This window comes from Symphalangus syndactylus, chromosome 21 (assembly GCF_028878055.3).
Source record: "Symphalangus syndactylus isolate Jambi chromosome 21, NHGRI_mSymSyn1-v2.1_pri, whole genome shotgun sequence".
In the NCBI taxonomy this organism is placed as follows: Eukaryota; Metazoa; Chordata; class Mammalia; order Primates; family Hylobatidae; genus Symphalangus; species Symphalangus syndactylus.
This window is the reverse complement of record NC_072443.2, coordinates 57,087,357-57,106,831: the sequence shown is the minus strand read 5'-3', so window position 1 is coordinate 57,106,831 and position 19,475 is coordinate 57,087,357. Positions and strand designations below refer to the sequence as shown.

Sequence of the window (19,475 nt, the reverse complement as noted above, 5' to 3'; positions counted from 1 at the left end):
TCGCCCAGCCCGGAGTGCAGTGGCGCAATCTCGGCTCACTGCAAGCTCCGCCTCCTGGGTTCACGCCATTCTCCTGCCTCAGCCCCCCGAGTAGCTGGGACTATAGGCGCCCGCCACTGCGCCCGGCTAATTTTTTGTATTTTTAGTAGAGACGGGGTTTCACCACGTTAACCAGGATGGTCTCGATCTCCTGACCTCGTGATCCGCCCGCCTCGGCCTCCCAAAGTGCTGGGATTACAGGCGTGAGCCACCGTGCCCGACTGATAAAGTTCTTTTCTAAGTTAACTTAATATAAAAGTAATTGGGATATAGAGGAGACTCACTGTGAGTATTCTCAAGCCTGTAACTTCCAGAGCTCGTGAAGATTTCAGCATTCCATTTGTGACTTGCTATTAAACTCTTTTCTGCTATTTTGATGTCTCTTGTTTTGACGTCCTGAATAGCAAACTTATGACCCTGATTATGCCTCAGGTCATGGATTACGAAGTGGTTACCACATTCCTGAGATACTAGGAACTAAAAGGTTGTCATATTTTCATATGTTTATGATGAGGTTATCTAACTTACACCAGTTACCAAATTTATCTTTTTTTTTTTTTTTTTTGAGATGGAGTCTCGCTCTGTCACTCAGGCTGGAGTGCAATGGCGTGATCTCAGCTTACTGCAACTTCCGCCTCCTGGGTTCCAGCAATTCTGCCTCAGCCTCCCGAGTAGCTGGAATTACAGGCGCCCACCACCACACCCAGCTAAGTTTTTTTGTATTTTTAGTAGAGATGGGGTTTTGCCATGTTGTCCAGGCTGGTCTTGAACTCCTGGCCTCAGGTGACCTGCCTGCCTCGGCCTCCCAAAGTGCTGGGGTTATGGGCGTGAGCCACCCCGCCCGGCCCGAATTTATCATTTCTATCAAACACTTGATCTTGGATTGCATTAAAAAAAAACATAGCACATTGATAAAGACATCTTAAAAATTGGGCGGGGCACAGTGGCTCACATCTGTACTCCCAGCACTTTGGGAGGCTGAGGTGGGCGGATCACCTGAGGTCAGGAGTTTGAGACCAGCCTGGACAACATGGCAAAACCCCCGCTTCTACTAAAAATACAAAATAATTAGCTGGGTGTGGTGGTGCACACCTGTAATCCCAGCTCCTGGGGAGGCTGAGGCAGGAGAATCACTTGATCCTGGGAGGCAGAGGTTGCAGTGAGCTGAGATCACACCACTGTACTCCAGCCTGGGTGACAGAGTGAGACTCCATCTCAAAAAAAAAAAAAAAAAAAAAAAAAAAAAAAATTGCTGTAGGCATTTTTTTCCTGGTTTGATTTATTTTTTTCCAGAGATAAGTATGCACAAACAATTAAGACTGTTACAGTGTGAGCATCAGGATGGAGTTATCCAAAACTCAGAAGAAGCCTTTTTCTTTAAAGAGTTTATCAAGTTGTGTGTTTGTTTTTCGGGGGGTGGGGGTTTGAGGGAGAGGGCATGGTGTTAATAGGATGGCTAAAGGGTAGTGGATTGGGTCTTGTTCTATTCAAGTGAGAGTGTTAAAGTTGTGAGGAGACCTAGTGCTGAAGACAAACGCTGTGATACTCTGGGGTGGGGGAGGGGGGAAGCAGAGAAGCTCAGGCCTGGGGCAGGTTCACATCAGGAGGCCTATTTTTGAGTCTTGACTCCATTACTTACTGTTTACCTGAGCCAAGTTGCCATTCTTCCTGAGCCTGAGGTTTTTCAACATAAAATGGGGAATTTGAAAGTTCAAATAAATTAATTCATAAGATTTGTGTTGTCTGGTTTATTATAAACGTTGAGTCCTATGGAGACTTTAGAGATGTTACCATTCATATTTTTATGATATAGAGAACAGCTTAAAACTCCCCCTTTGGTGTAAGTATTGTATATAGAGGTATAATGTTCTGAATAAATTACTTCAGTTATAGTTTGTAAAACCTGATTATAGCTGATACTCTGGAAATGTAACTCAGTTGTAGTCCAGAAGTTTATGCTCAAGGTGGTGCTGTTTCCCCATAAATCTGATGATGTTTTACATTTTATCTCTATCTGTTGCAAATCAAGCAAATAACTGGATATATGTCTAGGGCCATTTCTGCCTTCCACAGTCCCCAAGCCATCTTTCCTTGTGAGACCCCACCCAAAATCATGTTGTAGAAATGTGTATTTATCCCATATTCACTAGAACACATGTGGGAGCTAAGAGTTGAGTGGACCTGTTACATTTTGGAAGACATTTGTTAAAAAATACTTTGGATACTACAGCTTGCTTTTTGTATTTTAGAGTCAGTTTGTTTTTAGGTCAGAAATATTTGAAAAGCTTGTAAGCCCTGGCTCCTAATGGAATAAAGGACCTAATATAGTTCTTCTGCAAACTGATTACATTACAAGGGAAAATACCAATTTCGAACTTATTTTTGCTCATAATCTCTATCCGGGCCGCCATATTAATCATTTCCTACTTCTTGTCAGAAACCAGACATGCATTTCATAGATGTGGTCATTGTGTGTTTCATGTGAATTGTTTTGTTTGTTTTTAGATCCGGGGATTTCTGTCACGGTTTGATAATGTCCTTCCCGTCAGCCTGGCATTTGACAAATGTACAGCTTGTTCTTCCAAAGTAAGTCATTTTGTATTAGAGGGACTTGTTTCTAAAAGTGAGCAAACAGCATTTGACCACAGCTTCACCAGCTGGAGCCATTGAAACCAACTAAGGGCTTTTTGTGGGGGAAGGGTGGGGTCTAAACCCTCAGAAAGGACTTTGTTTTCATGGATCTGTATTCATTCTCACAGTGGTTTAAAACCAGCCTGAGAAAATGTGTAGGGAGACTGAGTTAGAATATTTCAACTCTGTATCAATACTTGAATCATGCTAATTTTGTCTTGAATTTGAACTTTACTGCTCTTTGTTCCTCCCCAGAGGGTTCCCTCTTAGCAGGGACCCTCAGAGCAATTTTTTAAAGCGTTGCTCTGAGGGTGAGGCAGCCCTGGCTATGCATCTTCTGCAGATCCACATAATTACAAAGAAAAAGTAAACAGAGATTAGGGGCCTGTATGGGGAGCCACTAAAAGGGCCCCTTCAGCTTTGATCTTTCCAGAAGCTCTAAAAATAGAGCTGGTATGTTAGCCATCGTAATGGGAAACGGCTGATATATCTCAAAACTACAGTGATGGCATCTCATGTTTTAATAGGCTTTCAGATACCGTCTGAGTGATTTTTACATGTACACTGTATGTAATAGCTGATTTCCTTTCAAGTGTCCTGTTCAGCCTTCTACTGCCCAGTGACTTGACCTGGGCTTTTAAGGCTCATGATTGCTGATAAGTAAAGATTTTCATGTTGAAGTGCTATACAAAATAATGTTGGTGACCACAAATCCTTAACTGTGGCTTCTCAGTTATAATTTGGGACTCTTTTTCTGTGTAGCCTTCATCTGTCTGCCACCGTGGAAGAAAGAGAATTCTAGGGATGTTGTTCTCTATTCTGAGTTGACAAGCTTCCTTTGAAAACTGTGCTTGGGCTATATTTTATGGGAAGCACAATCCTGACCAGTTTCTCTAAAATTGAATGTAGAACTGACAAGCAATGTTGATAAATTTGGTTACATTTAGATGCTCAAAAGTTTAGACTAATTATTTTCTTTTTGCTTCCGAAGTAAACTAAGCCCGTTTTATTATGCATCCCAAGTGCCTATGTTGAGATTTCAAGTTTAGACTTTGTCAGTAGTTACCCATGAGCCCATTCTTTCTGTAGTTTCCTTTAAGATATATCTGCTCAAGCCAGGGCCTCAAGGATGTCTGCATGTACCCCCATTTTCAGAAATGCAAGTTTTAGGATTGTATACTACATCTTTAGTGGAGCAGATTTTTTTTTTTCTTTGAATGGTTGAGCTAACTGGTCTCAAAATAACTTGGCAGTATTAATTTTCATACTGAAATCATTTGGCACAGGTGCCAGGTTTTCTATGGCTTTGTGTTGGTCTGGCTAGTCAATGAAATAAAGATAATTGGGTTCTCCAAGTGAAATGCAAACACTCATTCATTCTTGTTCTATTTCTAATAAAATTAGCCTTTGAGATACTGTTATAAAAGAATCACAAGCATACCAACTAACTGGGCGTTCCGTATATACTTTAAAAGAGAATAGCTTAGCATTTTTCTTTCACACTTATTGTAAGCTTTAAATTAAACATAGGTATCACTTTTTTGTTAGCAAAATTATTTCCTCTTGGTGATCATTCTGAGAGTCCTGCTTTACATAAACATGTTGGACGATTTAATACAAACTGACTTGGATTTTAACAGCTGTGCTATTCCCATAGCGATCACTTTTCATGTGGTCTGGGTATTAAATTTCTTTTGTGCTGGAAAGGTTGCTTCATTTATGCACATATTTCCTTACAGTAGAAACGCAGCATTTACTTAGTTGGCTACCTTCTTTATTCGCTTAGGACATTGTCATTCTCTATTATCTGCAAACCCAACATTAATACTTTAAAATGACAAATCCAATTACATTTTCATCTCTGGGTATGTGAATTTTTCTTAATGTATATTTAGTATAATACATGTTATACAGAGTCATGTCATAGTTGTTGTTGTTTCAAAAGATTCTTTCGGGCTAAAAATGACTTAAAAATTTATCCTTTGGCATTCATGAAGTAATTTTTCCTTTGGTAGTTTTCAGTATGTTTCCTCCTCCCCACCAGGATCAAGGCCATGCTTGTGTCTTGATTTAACCACAAATAGAGACAGATTGGGGAAGTAGAATAAGTTCTGCTGAATAGTAAAGCACTTGTTCATTATCTTATTTATTAAAAACAAAACAAAGCGATACATTATATACACACGCATACATATATATATATATAGAGAGAGAGTGCGAGCATGCACGCAAGCGAGAGCTTTTTATGTAGCCTGAGGTGGGGAAGAATACAGTGCTTTGCTTCTAAAGCAGGAAAGTTGGAACATTTACCCACAAATCACTTCTTATCCTATTTGATCTTAGGTTGGCACATAACGAGGTGAATTGTTCCATCTTAGGGGAAAAATATTGAAGAATGGTGGGGAGAGGTGGGTGGTGAAGAGGTACTTTCATTCCAGTTTCTACTTATTGTCTTGTAGAACTTTCTAAACAGATTGCATTTGTCAATGAAATTTCAAAAGACCTTATTTGAAGTTTATATAAGTTGCCCTTTACTTCTACAAAGAAATTCCAAGCTAACTAGAGTATTGTGACGTTACTACCAGAGGGAAAAGTATAATTTTTAAAATCAATATTCCTGAATTTCCTGTAGTGCATTAAATTACTTTGTTATTGTTAGACTTTCACCTAAATATTTTTTGGCAGTAGAGTATTTTTGGGTAACTTTCTATTTGATATAATTTTAAGCTTAATAGAAACATTGCAAGATAGTACAAGAAACTCCGGTATACACTTTACCCACATTCATCCATTGTTAACATTTTGCCCTATGTATATGTGCTGTCATCCTCCAATCCCTCCTTCTTCCCTTCCCCTCCCCCATTTTTTTCTTGAAATTTTGAGAGTAATTTGGAGACACTGTGATCCTTTACAACTGAATGCTTCAATGTAAATTCCAAAGAACAAAGACATTCTCTTACCTAAACACAATACCCTTATCAAATTCAGGCAGTTTAATGTTTGCACAATACTATTTTCTAATCCACAGGCTGTGTATTCAATGTTGTTGTTTATACTAGTTAATGTTCATTATAGGTTTTCTCCTTCCAGACCAGGATCCAATTGAGGATCAAAGATTGCATTTAGTTGTCGTGTCTCTGGCACCCTTCAATCTGGAAAAGTTACTTCATCTTTCTTTATCTTTCTTAATTTCGATGTTTTGATATTTTGCCAGTTATTTTCGTAGAATTTCCCTCAATGTGGATTTATCTGATGTTTCCCTATGATTTGATTCAGGTTATGAATTTTTGGTGGAAATACCAAAGAAGTGATGCTGTCTCCTCATGTCAAGAGTTATATATTATATTCCTTTTGGTGTGCTACTTTTCCCTTTTCCATATTTCTGACTACCTTCTCCAACAGTGAGAAACCTGCAATCTCGGCTCACTGCAACCTCCGCCTGCCTCCCAGGTTCAAGCAATTCTCCTGCCTCAGCCCCCTAAATAGCTGGGATTACAGGCACTCGCTACCATGCCTGGCTAATTTTTTGTATTTTTAGTAGAGATAGGGTTTCACTTTGTTGGCCAGGCTGGTCTCTAACTGCTGACCTCGTGATCCGCCCGCCTCAGCCTCCCAAAGTGCTGGGATTACAGGCGTGAGCCACCATGTCCAGCCCTATCCTGGATATATTTACTCACTTGCTGAAGTCTAGAATATACAGGAAGTAGTTTCAAAATTGCTAGCCCATACTATTACAGAAAATAAACCTAGAACCTAGAGTTCCTATTTGTGCATAGTTCTTTTTTTCTAGGTAAAATTTATATATGGTGAAATGTATGAATCTTAAAACAACTCTGTAAGTTTTAACAAATGTATACACCCATGTAACCCACACTCTTCCCATCAAGATATTAGAGTTTTTCCATCACTCCAGAAGGTTCCCAGGTACCCTTTCCCAGTCAGTTCTGGGGGAAGGGGAAGTATGTTGTATATTATGACTAGTCCTTCTCTATAAGGTGTAAAGCTAGGCACCTTCAGGTGTTCTATGCAATAATAACCTTGTTTCTGGGACCCAGAAGTTGAGCAAAACCTTTTTTCAGACCTGCAGAGTCAGGAGCAGGACTGTGCGGGAGGAGACTGCGTGCAGAGTATTGTTGCTCTTGTTGCACAATTTTATTACTCCAACCTTCTTGATATTGCAGGAACAGGCTGTTAGGAAGAATCAGGCTCCAGACTTGCTTTGCATACCATCTGGGACCTGCGCAGATGTAGCAAGATGTGCCCAGAAACCTGATCTTGAGATTTTAGTGATTAGCAACCCTAATAATACACTCATTCTGGTGTTGACTACGCAATAGGTTCTTCTGTTGATGGGTTATGATTAAACTCCTCAAAGTGACTTGCTATTAGCTTTCTGTGTGTATCTGGGCATATGTCTTGAAGAGTGATAGGGTAAGGGATGAGTAGGAATAATAAATGTCAGCTGGTAAATCGTACTTTGTTTTGGCCTTTGTCATAGCCAGCCTGACCATTTATTTTTTGATATATAATCCTACCTACCATCTATCATATTTTCTTGTTACTTATGAAGCATGAAAGGCTAGGCATGGTGGCTCACACCTATAATCCCAGCACTTTGCAGGGGCTGAGGTGGGCAGATCACCTGAGCCTAAGAGTTCGAGACCAGCCTGGGCAACATGGTGAAATCCTGCCTCTACAAAAGAATACAAAAATTGGCCAGGAGTGATGGCACATGCCTGTAGTCCCAGCTACTTGAGGGGTTGACATGGGAGGATCCTTGAGCCCAGGAGGTTGAGATCATGCCACGGCACTGTAGCCTGGGCGACAGAGCAAGACCCTGTTATGCCCGTGCCCCCAAACCCCCACCAAAAAGAAGCATGAAATACCAAAAGTCAACTTAGCTACTTAAATAGTTTTTGTTTTGTTTTGTTTTGTTTTGACGGAGTTTTCCTCTGTTGCCAGGCTGGAGTGCAGTGGCGTGATTTCAGCTCACTGCAGCCTCCGCCTCCTGGGTTCAAGTGATTCTCCTGTCTCAGCCTCCCAGGGAGCTGGGACTACAGGCGTGCGCCATCACACCCAGCTAATTTTTGTATTTTCAGTAGGGACGGGGTTTCACCATGTTGGCCAGGATGGTCTCAATCTCTTGACCTTGTGATCTGCCCACCTCAACCTCCCAAAGTGCTGGGATTACAGGTGTGAGCTACTGCGCCCAGCCAGCTACTTAAATGTTTAAGAGAAACCTCTGTCCCAAAGCAACTTGTCACCTAAGGGCTTTGCAAATGCACCACTTAGAAAGGCAAATCATAGATTTGAAAGGAAGGTTTAAACTGTTACCATGTGTCTATTAGCAGACATTCATTTAATTCAAATGATGTTTGAGTCCTTGCTGTGTGCCAGAGATACAAAGATGATTAAAATGGCCACCGTCCTCAAGGAACACTGTCTAGAGGGTGAGACAGATTCATAAGCCAATAATGATCTGTTCCGTTGTGAAATGCCCTGCAGCAAGGTCTGTCTTCTTGTTATGGCATCCCAATACCAATTAATTTTGTAAATGTGGATGACCGGGGAAGGCCTTGCAGAGGATGACTTCTGAGTTGATGTTAAAGGGTCAAGTAGGAGTTTCTAGAAACACCTGGGGGAGAGAACACGAGGAATTCCAGGCAGTGGAGAATTGCATGTATAATAGCCAGAGACAACAAAACATGGCACAGTTATGAAGTTGTTCAGTAGAGCAGTTGTGGCTGAGCCTGGGACACCCAATTTTCTTTTTTTTTTTTTTTGAGACGGAGTCTCGCTCTGTCGCCCAGGCTGGAGTGCAGTGGCGCAATCTCGGCTCACTGCAAGCTCCGCCTCCCGGGTTCACGCCATTCTCCTGCCTCAGCCTCTCCGAGTAGCTGGGACTACAGGCGCCCGCCACCGCGCCCGGCTAATTTTTTTGTATTTTTAGTAGAGATGGGGTTTCACTGTGGTCTCGATCTCCTGACCTCGTGATCCACCCGCCTCGGCCTCCCAAAGTGCTGGGATTACAAGCGTAAGCCACCGCGCCCGGCCTGGGACACCCAATTTTCTACAAATTGTCCTCTTGTCTTTGTGAGTGCCGTTTTAATTTTGGCCATCCTTGGAGTTGGAATCTGGTATATATTGTCTAATGCTTAAAGCTGCTGTTTTGAATTTTACAATTCTGTATAAAACTCTTGCTTACCTAGCAGCACCGAGCTTTTTAGGGGGTTTCCTAGCCTAAGGAATCCGACAGCTGCAGCAGGGTAGTGTGGAGGGCAGGAAGTCAGGGGATTTCCAGGGTCCTGGCTCTGCATCCCTTGCTGGACTGCCAAGTGACCACAAGCAAGGTACTCCCCCACTCTGCCCGCCTCCATTTATTTTCTTCAATGAGTCAATTGAATGAGATAAGTTCTGGCTCTCTATTGACACTTTATTAACTTTTATATTTTATATTTCCTTTATTTCACAAGCAATGGATTTTTAATTGCAGAAAAATCAGAAAATATATTTAAGAAAGAAAATAACCACGATCCAGCCATTTAGATCACTGTTAATTGGTGATGTCGACACTTCTTGACTTAAAATATATATATATATATATATATATATATATATATATATATGTATATAGGTATACATAGACATCATTTTTCTCTGAACGTTCCTACTATAAGGGATTTATGGTGCTGTATTGAGGATACTCCCTGCTTCTCAGATTTGATAGGGTTTTAAATCTCAGTCATTTACAAGGACTGGCCAGAGCCCAATCGGAAGAGCTCTCCGCAGCCTGTGCCAGGAATCTTTGCATACAGCTTCTCAGTGGCAAATATTACTCAAAACTGGGCTGCAGCCAGATTTTCCTCCCCCTTTCCAAAAGGGATATAAATCTCTGATTTGGAAAATGATGAGTAACCCCAGGTTCTCTTTTCCTATCTCATTTACCCAGCAAGGCCTCCAATCTTTTATTTTAATGTATGATGGATTCCATATGTATGATTGTGTGGTGTAAAATGTATCCCACATCTTGTCCTTAGCAACTAGTGTTTTCTCCAATCTCCAGAACTGCTTGGTTCCCAAAAGGAGATGGAATATACAGCCAGAGCTGGTGAGGAGTATTTAGCTACAAGCCTTAACCTCGGAACTCTTGGCTCTTCACCGCCTTGAAAAACCTTGGACATTTCTCCCTTTGCTTCTATTTCCTCATCCATAGAGTAGGGAAAATATTGTCTGTTTCCCAGGGAAATTGCAGTGGCTGACGTGTATCCAGTTCCCTGTGGCCAAGTACCAAGGCCTTTGCCCACTCCTGGGACTGGTGTTGACATCAGAAATAAGAAAACAAAGACCCCTGTGATTGCATTAGGTCTCCTGAGGTACATGCAGTCTTTTCTGGGCTCACTGTCCACACACAGGTATAATGGGAGGGATTGAATCAGGGATTTGAAGGCCAAGGCTGCCCTGCCTTTGAAAGGCTGCAGAAACCTTGCATTCCTTTTCCATGATTCCAGAGAACACGGCCTTGCTCGTTACTTTTGACCTGTGGTTTTTAAGACCACCTAATTAGTAGTTAGAGCTTGAGATGATTACTCCTTTCCCTGTCACCTGTGGTCACAAACATCTAGTTTTCCCAGACAAATTTTTTCTTACAGGATCCCTTTTGCCACTCAGACCAGAAAGTTGAGGGCTGTGTTCTCCTTAGATGGTTCCACTGGCAGCCTGGCCCAAGCATAGTCTTCAGGGTATTGAAAAATTGGGTTCCTTTTAGTTTGGAATTAATCTCATTCACTTCTAGTCTTATCCCCAAGCCTATTCTTAAATTTTTTTTGAGTCATGGATTGTGTTCAGACTGATGAAAGCAGTCACCACTGTTCCCCTTAAAAATGCAAAGCCGGCTGGGCATGGTGGTGCACACCTGTAATCCCAGCACTTTAGGAGGCTGAGGCAGGTGGATCACGAGGTCAGGAGATCAAGACCATCCTGGCTAACACAGTGAAACCCTGTCTCTACTAAAAAGGCAAAAAATTAGCCAGGCGTGGTGGCGGGTGCCTGTAGTCCCAGCTACTTAGGAGGCTGAAGCAGGAGAATGGGGTGAACATGGGAGGCAGAGCTTGCAGTGAGCAGAGATCGCGCGACTGCACTCCAGCCTGAGCGACAGAGCAAAAAAATAAAATGCAAAGCCACACAGTTTTACGGACAATTTCAGAGGCTTCATGAAGTCCCTGAAATGTCCCTGTGGATTCTACTAAAGCACCATTGTTCTATGAGTGTTTCTTTGGTACCATTCCCAAGCTCTCCTAGATGAGACACTAGGATATGAGAGTTGCAACCAGTCCCACCATGGCTGCCCCTATGGCTTTGGGAACTCACCGTCTATCTCTGGGGACTCCTTTTCCTTAACTGTAGTAAAGGGAGATGCAGGGGCTGATTTACCACTAGTTTTTGTGTCTCTGAGATTGTGTAGTCTCTTGATCAGCTTTAGGCCCAGCTGTATCCAACTGGGTAATGGAGGACGGTACTAACTCTGCTTAGAGTTCAAAGGGTTAGTTCTCCCTCTGCTAGTAGGGTGCATTGACTTGACTTCTGATGGGCAAGGGTCCCCAACTAGCCACTGTTCATGTTCCTTCTTTTTTTTTTTTTTAAAGGAGGAGTCTTACTATGTCGCTCAGGCTGGAGTGCAGTGGCGTGATCTTGGCTCACTGCAAGCTCCACCTCCCGGGTTCACACCATTCTCCTGCCTCAGCGTCCCAAGTAGCTGGGACTGCAGGTGCCTGCCACCATGCCCGGCTGAATTCTTTGTATTTTTGGTAGAGACAGGGTTTCACCGTGTTAGCTGGGATTGTCTGGATCTCCTGACCTCATGATCTGCCTGCCTTGCCCTCCCAAAGTGCTGGGATTACAGGTGTGAGCCACCGTGCCTGGCCCCCTTTTTCTTTTTTTTATTTATGTAGTACATTCATCTTCATCCTGTTGCCTATACCCTCAGTAACTTTGTAAGATAAGGAGGGAGGAACATGGACTTGTAACTGCTACCCAGCTGCTGAAACAAGGGAGCCATCAGCCGGAACTGGGAAAGCTTTTATGGACATATATGCTCTTACACACACAGGCTTTATACAATATATATATCACTACTTAAATAGATTGTTTTAAATACCTAAATATAGGCCAGGCATGGTGGTTCACGCCTGTAGTCCCAGCAATGTGGGAGGCTGAGGGGGGCAGATCACCTGAGGTCAGGAGTTCGAGACCAGCCTGGCCAACGTGGCAAAACCCTGTCTCTTCTAAAAATACAAAAATTAGCCACATGTGTAATCCCAGCTACTTGGGAGGCTGAGGCAGAAGAATCTTTGAACCCAGGAGGTGGAGGTTGCAGTGAGTCGAGATGGTGCCACTGAGCTCCAGCCTGGGGAATGGAGAGAGATCCTGTCTCTCAAAAAAAAAAAAAAAAAAAAAAAGAGATGTGAAAGAACTGTGAGAATGTCTTATTCCTGAAGTTACCCTTATGACTTGTTCATATAACATCTTATACTGTATTTATGATAGTGATATGGATATGAACTTAATAGTTTTCTAGAGTGTCTGACCTTCTCTAGTTTTATATAATTCTTTCATTATGAAAGTTTTGTTAGTGCTTTTTTTAACACAGAAAAAGCTACATGGTTCTCTTCTCTAGAATATCTAATGACTGGTTAAATCACATACCAAAGTTAGACATCTTGAATTTACAGCCATCAGACTAAAATGGGAAAATACCACCTGTATGGGCCTTAAGCTACTGCAAGTGTGCCAAATGTGAACAGTCAGAGAATACACATGAGCAAGTTTTGCAAATTAGAGGAGCCTTCTTGACAGGACACAAGTGTGCATTCAGCAGAGTCTTGAGTAAGGGCAGCATCATCATTGGAATATATGCTCAGCCTCCCACGAGGACTACTGTGGAGCATGTGTTGAATCGTGATCTGAACTCACCTGTTTTCATAAGTCTAGGCAGCTAAGGTGTCTTTGTAATTGACTCTGGATTCACTGAAGCATTTGGATATTTTAAAGAAATATCCCAAGTTGGCCTTCCAACTTGGGATAGAAATCCATGCAAAAGCATATTTTTGTGTTATGTGTGAAGGCCTGGGAAAAATTTGGATTTCTCTTAGTTCTCAGTTGTACTTTACATTTTCCTTTCTTTATATGTCAGCTCTTCCACAAAGGACCTTGAAAGAAGAGGGTAACGAAAGTGGGGATTGAGGCAAGTGTTAATTACTCATTGTTGTGTTGAAACCTCCTACGTATCCCAAATGTGGGATGTGAGCTCAACATCGCTCTTAAAGAAGACCATTTATTTTGTTGCCTGAGTAAAACCTTCCATAAAATTGCTAATAGGCCTATGTACAATATTTTCATTATTTCAATTTGACTTGACTGATAAGGAAGATTGATTTTAATCATAAGGCACACAGATTTAAAAAAAATGAGTGCAAAATGACTTGCTAATAGACTAATGTCTGAGTAAGAAAACAAAAACATGTGTCTTCCAGCTCTATTGGAGGAGCAAGAGTTTCATTTAACAATATCTGCTGTCTTTGCCTAATCACTCACTAGTTGCTATTTTTGAGAATATTCCAATAGGCGCTGAAAGTATACCTGGAAAATGAGACCTATGTCATCCTATCCCACTCAGCAGAAGGACTGCAGTCCCAACAAATGGACCCTTTCACAATGCTCCCTGGGGGAGACTGTATGTTTCTGTTGGGCTGTGCTAGTTTGATACGTTCTTCTTGGGAAATTGCTTTCACTCTCACAGTATTTTCCTCATAATAGCCTCAGCAGTGGTAACTTTTTGACCTTTGTGGGTGGGGTTGATTTTTTATTTTTTATTTTTTCAGAAAGTAATTAGAAGCTGTGTGTTGTGAATAAAGAGAATGAGCAATTTGCAGGAAAATTTTTAAAAACTGTTTAAAGTACTGCAAGGCTTAAAATGGCACATGGGTGTGAACAAGTGAGAACGTTAAAAGAGAATTCAAAAGCATCCTATATTTTGAGCTACGAGCTGGCAGGACATATTGATATGGCTAGTGCAGCAGCAGTGAGCACTGGCTTTATCTGCTACCCACTAACCATGTGACCTTGAGCAAGTATCTCAAACTTTGAGCTTCAGTTTCCTCAAGTGTAAAGTAGTTGCAGTACCATAGCCATGAAGATGGAATTAAGAGCTCGTGTGATGGGTGTCATGTAGTTGGCACTGTCAGTGTTTTCCGTTGCTCCTTTGTCTGAACAGAGATCAGGTGCCATTCCCATTTCCTTTCCTGAATATACTCATTTTTGTCATTTACAGCCATAAAAAACTTTCCATCTTTAGAAGTTGACAAAAAGGGAGGGGAACAAAAAAGGGCCTGGCCTCAACACATGAGCAAATACTAATGTGCAGGTTTTTAGATTCTTTTGTCTTTTTCTTTCCTTTTCCCTTTTCATGTCAGCTGTAAATCTAGGAGCTTAATTATTAACCAAAATGAAGCTGAGGTTTAATGTTCCCTGGAGCATGCACTGATGGGGAAGGCTGAATTCTCATTTCCTGGAGGCCGAAGATCTGTGCAGGTATCTGTGGCCAATGTTAAGCCTACGACTTTAGATGAGCTGGCATAAATCTTGGGAGAGGTTTCTTGTCTGTGTTCCCTCTGAATTTCTCTGTGCTGTTAGAGGCAGGGACAGAAGAGAACCAGCATGGCAGTGCTGGGCTCAGGGTCATGCCTGCTGCCTGTCAGCACAGCGGTTCTTGTCCCTGTCCCACATTGCTTCTTGGAAGCCTTTTTACAGCCTCAATCATCTTGCTCTTTCTACCGCAGCTATAAATGGGTTGGAAGCCAGTGCAGCATGGGCAGGGAGGACTTGGTTTAATCTTTTCAAGTGCTACAGCATTTCTCTGTTCCTTTGGCATCATTTTATGGATGCTTTCCCAGTATCCCTTTCCAGTGTCTTATGAATTGGCTAGCAAGAGCGCTTCCCAGTCTATCAGATGGAGAGAGCATTAGGCTCAGAGACATTACATGAAAGTCCAGGATTTCCAACTTCTTATTCACTTTTCTACCATATTAATCATCTCTCAGTGATGTGGTAGGATTAATTCATATGCATAGAATTCCATTGTATTTATTTGCGGGGGGCGGGGGGGAATAATTTCACTTTAAATTTTTATCATCTTTGAGGACTGATTGGTTAGGCTCCTGCAGGCTGTCTTTGGAAATCTTGTCCCTTGAAAAGGGAATCCTGATACCCAGAGGAATGTATTTCTTATAGTCATGTTTCAGACTGTAGCATCTTGAAAGTCATGTGGGCTAGAGCAACTTCTAGGTGTCCTTTAGCACAGATGCAGGCTGGGGGTTGAGAGTTTAAAAGCTTTTTCTCAAGAAACTGTTTATGACAAACATAGTTCATCTCCCATTTTGGTTAATTTTCAGCTTAAGTATTTTAAAAAAACATTTGGAGGGTAGGGAAATGCAGCTGCTAAGAATCCAAGACAGTGCTGTTTTGAAAAGCAAATATTTCTGGTTTGTATTTACTTGAAGTAGGGTAGCTGCCTCCCATATATTCCCTTGAATACAGATATTCTTTAAATGACATCATTTTGAGTAGAATCCAGAATCCAGGTGATTTTGGGGAAATCATTCAAAAAAAAAACAGCTTAGGTATCATTGCGTTCTAGGGGCCAAGAAACAGAAAGATGGTATTTTTGGCAGGCGCCCAGGCCCAGCAAAACCCACACCCCAGGGCTGTCTCTGTAGCTTCCTGTGGTTTTCCCACTGAAGAGAAACAGCCTTTCTCTTGGAGGGCCTGGGATGGCAAATATGTATATCAGCTTGATCAGAATCATAATATTCCTGCTTTGAGGTTTTGTCCCAACAGGCTGCATTTAGGAAATTTGATGCACTACAATTGTTGCAAACTGAGCTGAACTGATTTTGTGGCTCCTAATGGTGCAAGTTTTTTGTTTGTTTGGTAGAAACTGGTAACGTCCTATATTAGAAGTTATGCTACCAGGTGATCTGTAACAATAAAGTCAAGTCTCAGACTAAATTTTGCCACAGATAAGAACATTAGCAAGCAGACACAAAAGTTAGTCATTCAGCATGTTCCTGTGGACTGGGAAAAGCCCCAACCTGTCCTTTGGATATGTATCTCACATCAAAGGTTAGGTAGAAACAGATGCAGAAAAATTATCAATACAGGACACATCTAAACTTTTCATTAGCGCAGGTGATGGAATCCTCTGTTAAGTGTCCAGACCCAGGACCAGAGTTCTAGGCCCAGAGTGCCACGGCAGAGAGTGTTAGGCTGCCTGGTTTGCCAGATTCTTATAACCCACATATATATGCAAGGTTAGAGATCCCTGTACAGTATTTCCAGCCAACACATACATATATTGAATTCTATTGTTTTCATCAGAAAAATATTTCTACCATCCTTTATACTTGTGAGGAAATCCTCTAGTATAGATTTCAAAGCTGTAGCTGATGCTTTTCTAATAGCTACACCTGGGGTACGCACCCCCTGATTAGGGTGCCTCAGATACTAACTAGCTACCCATAAGAGGGAGGGAGGGAGGAAGGGTTTGTGTGTCTTCCCATATACTTGCATGCATTCACACTGTATATTCAGAAATATTTAAAAATAAATTACAGATAATAGTATCTCTTTATTTGACCCTGGAAATATTATGTCTTGTATAATGTTGCCAGCCATTCAAGAGTGACTTGAAATGTCAACTGACCTTTGGCCTGCCATGATGTTTTAGTCAGAGCCATTGATGAATGGCTCACCATGGGGCAGAGAAGAGAGAAGAGAATGATAATTTTTGTTAGTTTTGTAGGGTTTTTTTTTTTTCTTTTATCTGATTTTTGAGACAGTCTCGTTCTGTTGCCCAGGCTGGAGTGCAGAGGTGCGATCTCGGCTCACTGCAACCTCCACCTCCCAGGTTCAAGGGATTCTCGTGCCTCAGCCTTGCAAGTAGCTGGGAATACTGGTGCATGCCACCACACCAGGCTAATTTTTGTATATTTTGTAGAGATAGGGATTCGCCATGTTGCCTAGGCTGGTCTCAGACTCCTGAGCTCAAGCAGTCCTCCTCCCTTGGCCTCCCAAAGTGCTGGGATTACAGGCATGAGCCACCATGCCCAGCCAGCTTTGTAGGCCTTTTCAAGCTTTTTTACATTCTTTCATTTGATATTCTGGTATGTGTGGAGATGTTGTATCCCCCACTCAATTTTATACACAAATCGTTGTCTAGGGTCATAGAATGAGTCAATTACAGGAACTATAACTTGAACGAACTCTCATCCTTTATAGTTCCTCTGTACTATAAGGGCAAGTTACTACCAAGAAGAGCTATTACTATTCTTCAAAGAATACCATAGAACTTTTTCACCTTGGGGCAGTTATTGCCAAGGTAAGACCATGTACTAAGGATATATTATATAACAGAATGCTGGGAGATTTCTGTCTTAACTAGTGATAGGCCAGGTGATTCAAACCAGCTCTCTTACTGAAGTCACCTTAAGAAACTGGATCAGGCTGGGCGCAGTGGCTCATGCCTGTAATCCCAGCACTTTGGGAGGCCGAGGCAGGTGGATCATGAGGTCAGGAGATCGAGACCATGGTGAAATCCCGTCTCTACTAAAAATACAAAAAAAATTAGCCGGACGTGGTGGTGGGCGCCTGTAGTCCCAGCTACTCGGAGAGGCTGAGGCAGGAGAATGGCGTGAACCCGGGAGGCGGAGCTTGCAGTGAGCCGAGATTGCGCCACTGCACTCCAGCCTGGGCGACAGAGTGAGACTCTGTCTCAAAAAACAAAAAAAAAAAACTGGATCAGTTGCTTCTAAAAATCTTCTTAAATATCAAATCACTATTACAAGGAGATACTGAGTTGAGCTTTGAGAGAGAAGGTAAGCACAGAGGAGCAAAGCTGTAGCATTAGGGCCATTTTTTGTTTTATGGCCATTTGCTGATCAGGAAAAGGAAGTTGAGAGCGTGAGCCACACCTTTAGTGTCCTTTCAAGGTGAAGGAGATAAAACTTGTAGTCTGGGTCCTTTCAAGCCTGAGAACCCTTATAAATCGTTCTTCACTTTGGGTTGGAACTCTATCAAGAGATACACCTAGGAGTAAGGGTGAAGTGGAAGTAAACCATCCCTCACGTTGGCTGTAACAATTTCACATTATTTAAGTGGCCCGGAAACCTTAAGGCTTACTTGCATTAAGATAATTCTATTTAGCTAATGCCCATAGGTGCCAGGTAAAAGCAATGAAATCTTAGAGGGAAATATCCTAGTCCTAAAATTATTTATATAGATAATTTTGCTGTTACAATATCCAGCCACAGAGGTAACCAGGCACACAAGAAGAGAAGGTATGATAAGTGAGAGTTGGCAGAAGCAAAGACGAAAGAAATACAGACATACAGAGATTCTAGATATTGTACTTATTAGACATACACTATGAAATACCATTCTTACAGCATTACAGGAAGTAAAAGCCCAAACTTTAGTTGTATTGGAGACTGGAAACTCTAAAATATGGCTTTTCAGATTTAAAAAACTGAAATCTAGAACTGAAAATTCAAAAACAATGAATAGGTGTATAGGCAATTATATACAGCTAAAGAGCAAATTAGTGAAATGGAAAATAGGTTAGAACCACGGTGAAACCCCGTCTCTACTAAAAATACAAAAAAATTAGCCGGGCGTGGTGGCGGGCGCCTGTAGTCCCAGCTACTCGGAGAGGCTGAGGCAGGAGAATGGCGTGAACCCGGGAGGCGGAGCTTGCAGTGAGCCGAGATTGCGCCACTGCACTCCAGCCTGGGCGACAGAGCGAGACTCTGTCTCAAGAAAAAAAAAAAAAAAACAAAAAAAAAAAACTTCAAAGTGAAGCACTGTATACACAAAGATGGAAAATATAAAAAGGGTAGAAGATAGAGTGAGAAAGTCTAACAGTCATAATTGGAAACCTAGAAAAAAAGAAGAGAAAGAATGGTTCTATAGCAATATTGAATGGGATTACAGATAAACTTTTTTTGAAACAAATGAAAAACCTAAAGCCTCAAATCCAAGGGCCCAACAAATTTATAACAGTACCAATAAAACTAAATCCACACCAATACCCATCATAATCAAACTTCAGAAAATGGAATATAAAGACATCTTAAAAGTGGTAGGGGATGGGGAAAAAGACATTAACTTCTGAAGAATGATGGTCAGGCTTATGGTTGACTTGCAGAGTGTGAGCCAGATGACAATGGAAATAACTTCTTTAGTGTGCTGAAGGAAAGAAATGCATCCTAGAATTTTATTTATTTATTTTTATTATTATACTTTAGGTTTTAGGGTACATGTGCACAATGTGCAGGTTTGTTACATATGTATCCATGTGCCATGTTGGTTTGCTGCACCCATTAACTCCTCATTTAGCATTAGGTGTATCTCCTAATGCTGTCCCTCCCCGCTCCCACCACCCCACAACAGTCCCTGGAGTGTGATGTTCCCCATCCTGTGTTCATGAGTTCTCATTGTTCAATTCCCACCTATGAGTGAGAACATGTGGTGTTTGGTTTTTTGTCCTTGTGATAGTTTACTGAGAATGATGATTTCCAGTTTCATCCATGTCCCTACAAAGGACATGAACTCATCATTTTTTATGGCTGCATAGTATTCCATGGTGTATATGTGCCACATTTTCTTAATCCAGTCTATCATTGTTGGACATTTGGGTTGGTTCCAAGTCTTTGCTATTGTGAATAATGCCGCAATAAACATACGTGTGCGTGTGT

At 41.6% G+C, this 19,475-nt stretch overlaps 1 protein-coding gene across 34 annotated transcripts in view; it reads left to right on the top strand.

Annotated features, from left to right (window-relative positions):
- Positions 1-19,475, top strand: part of ATG7 (autophagy related 7) — a 279,894-nt gene that overhangs the window by 105,553 nt on the left and 154,866 nt on the right. For 33 of the 34 annotated variants that reach the window (XM_063630317.1, XM_063630305.1, XM_063630318.1 and 30 more), the window contains one exon: positions 2,545-2,625. The exons of the other annotated variant lie outside the window; for it this stretch is intronic. In XM_063630317.1, coding sequence (XP_063486387.1) covers positions 2,545-2,625 — 81 coding nt within the window. The remainder of the gene's footprint in view (positions 1-2,544; positions 2,626-19,475) is intronic. 34 annotated transcript variants of the gene reach the window in all.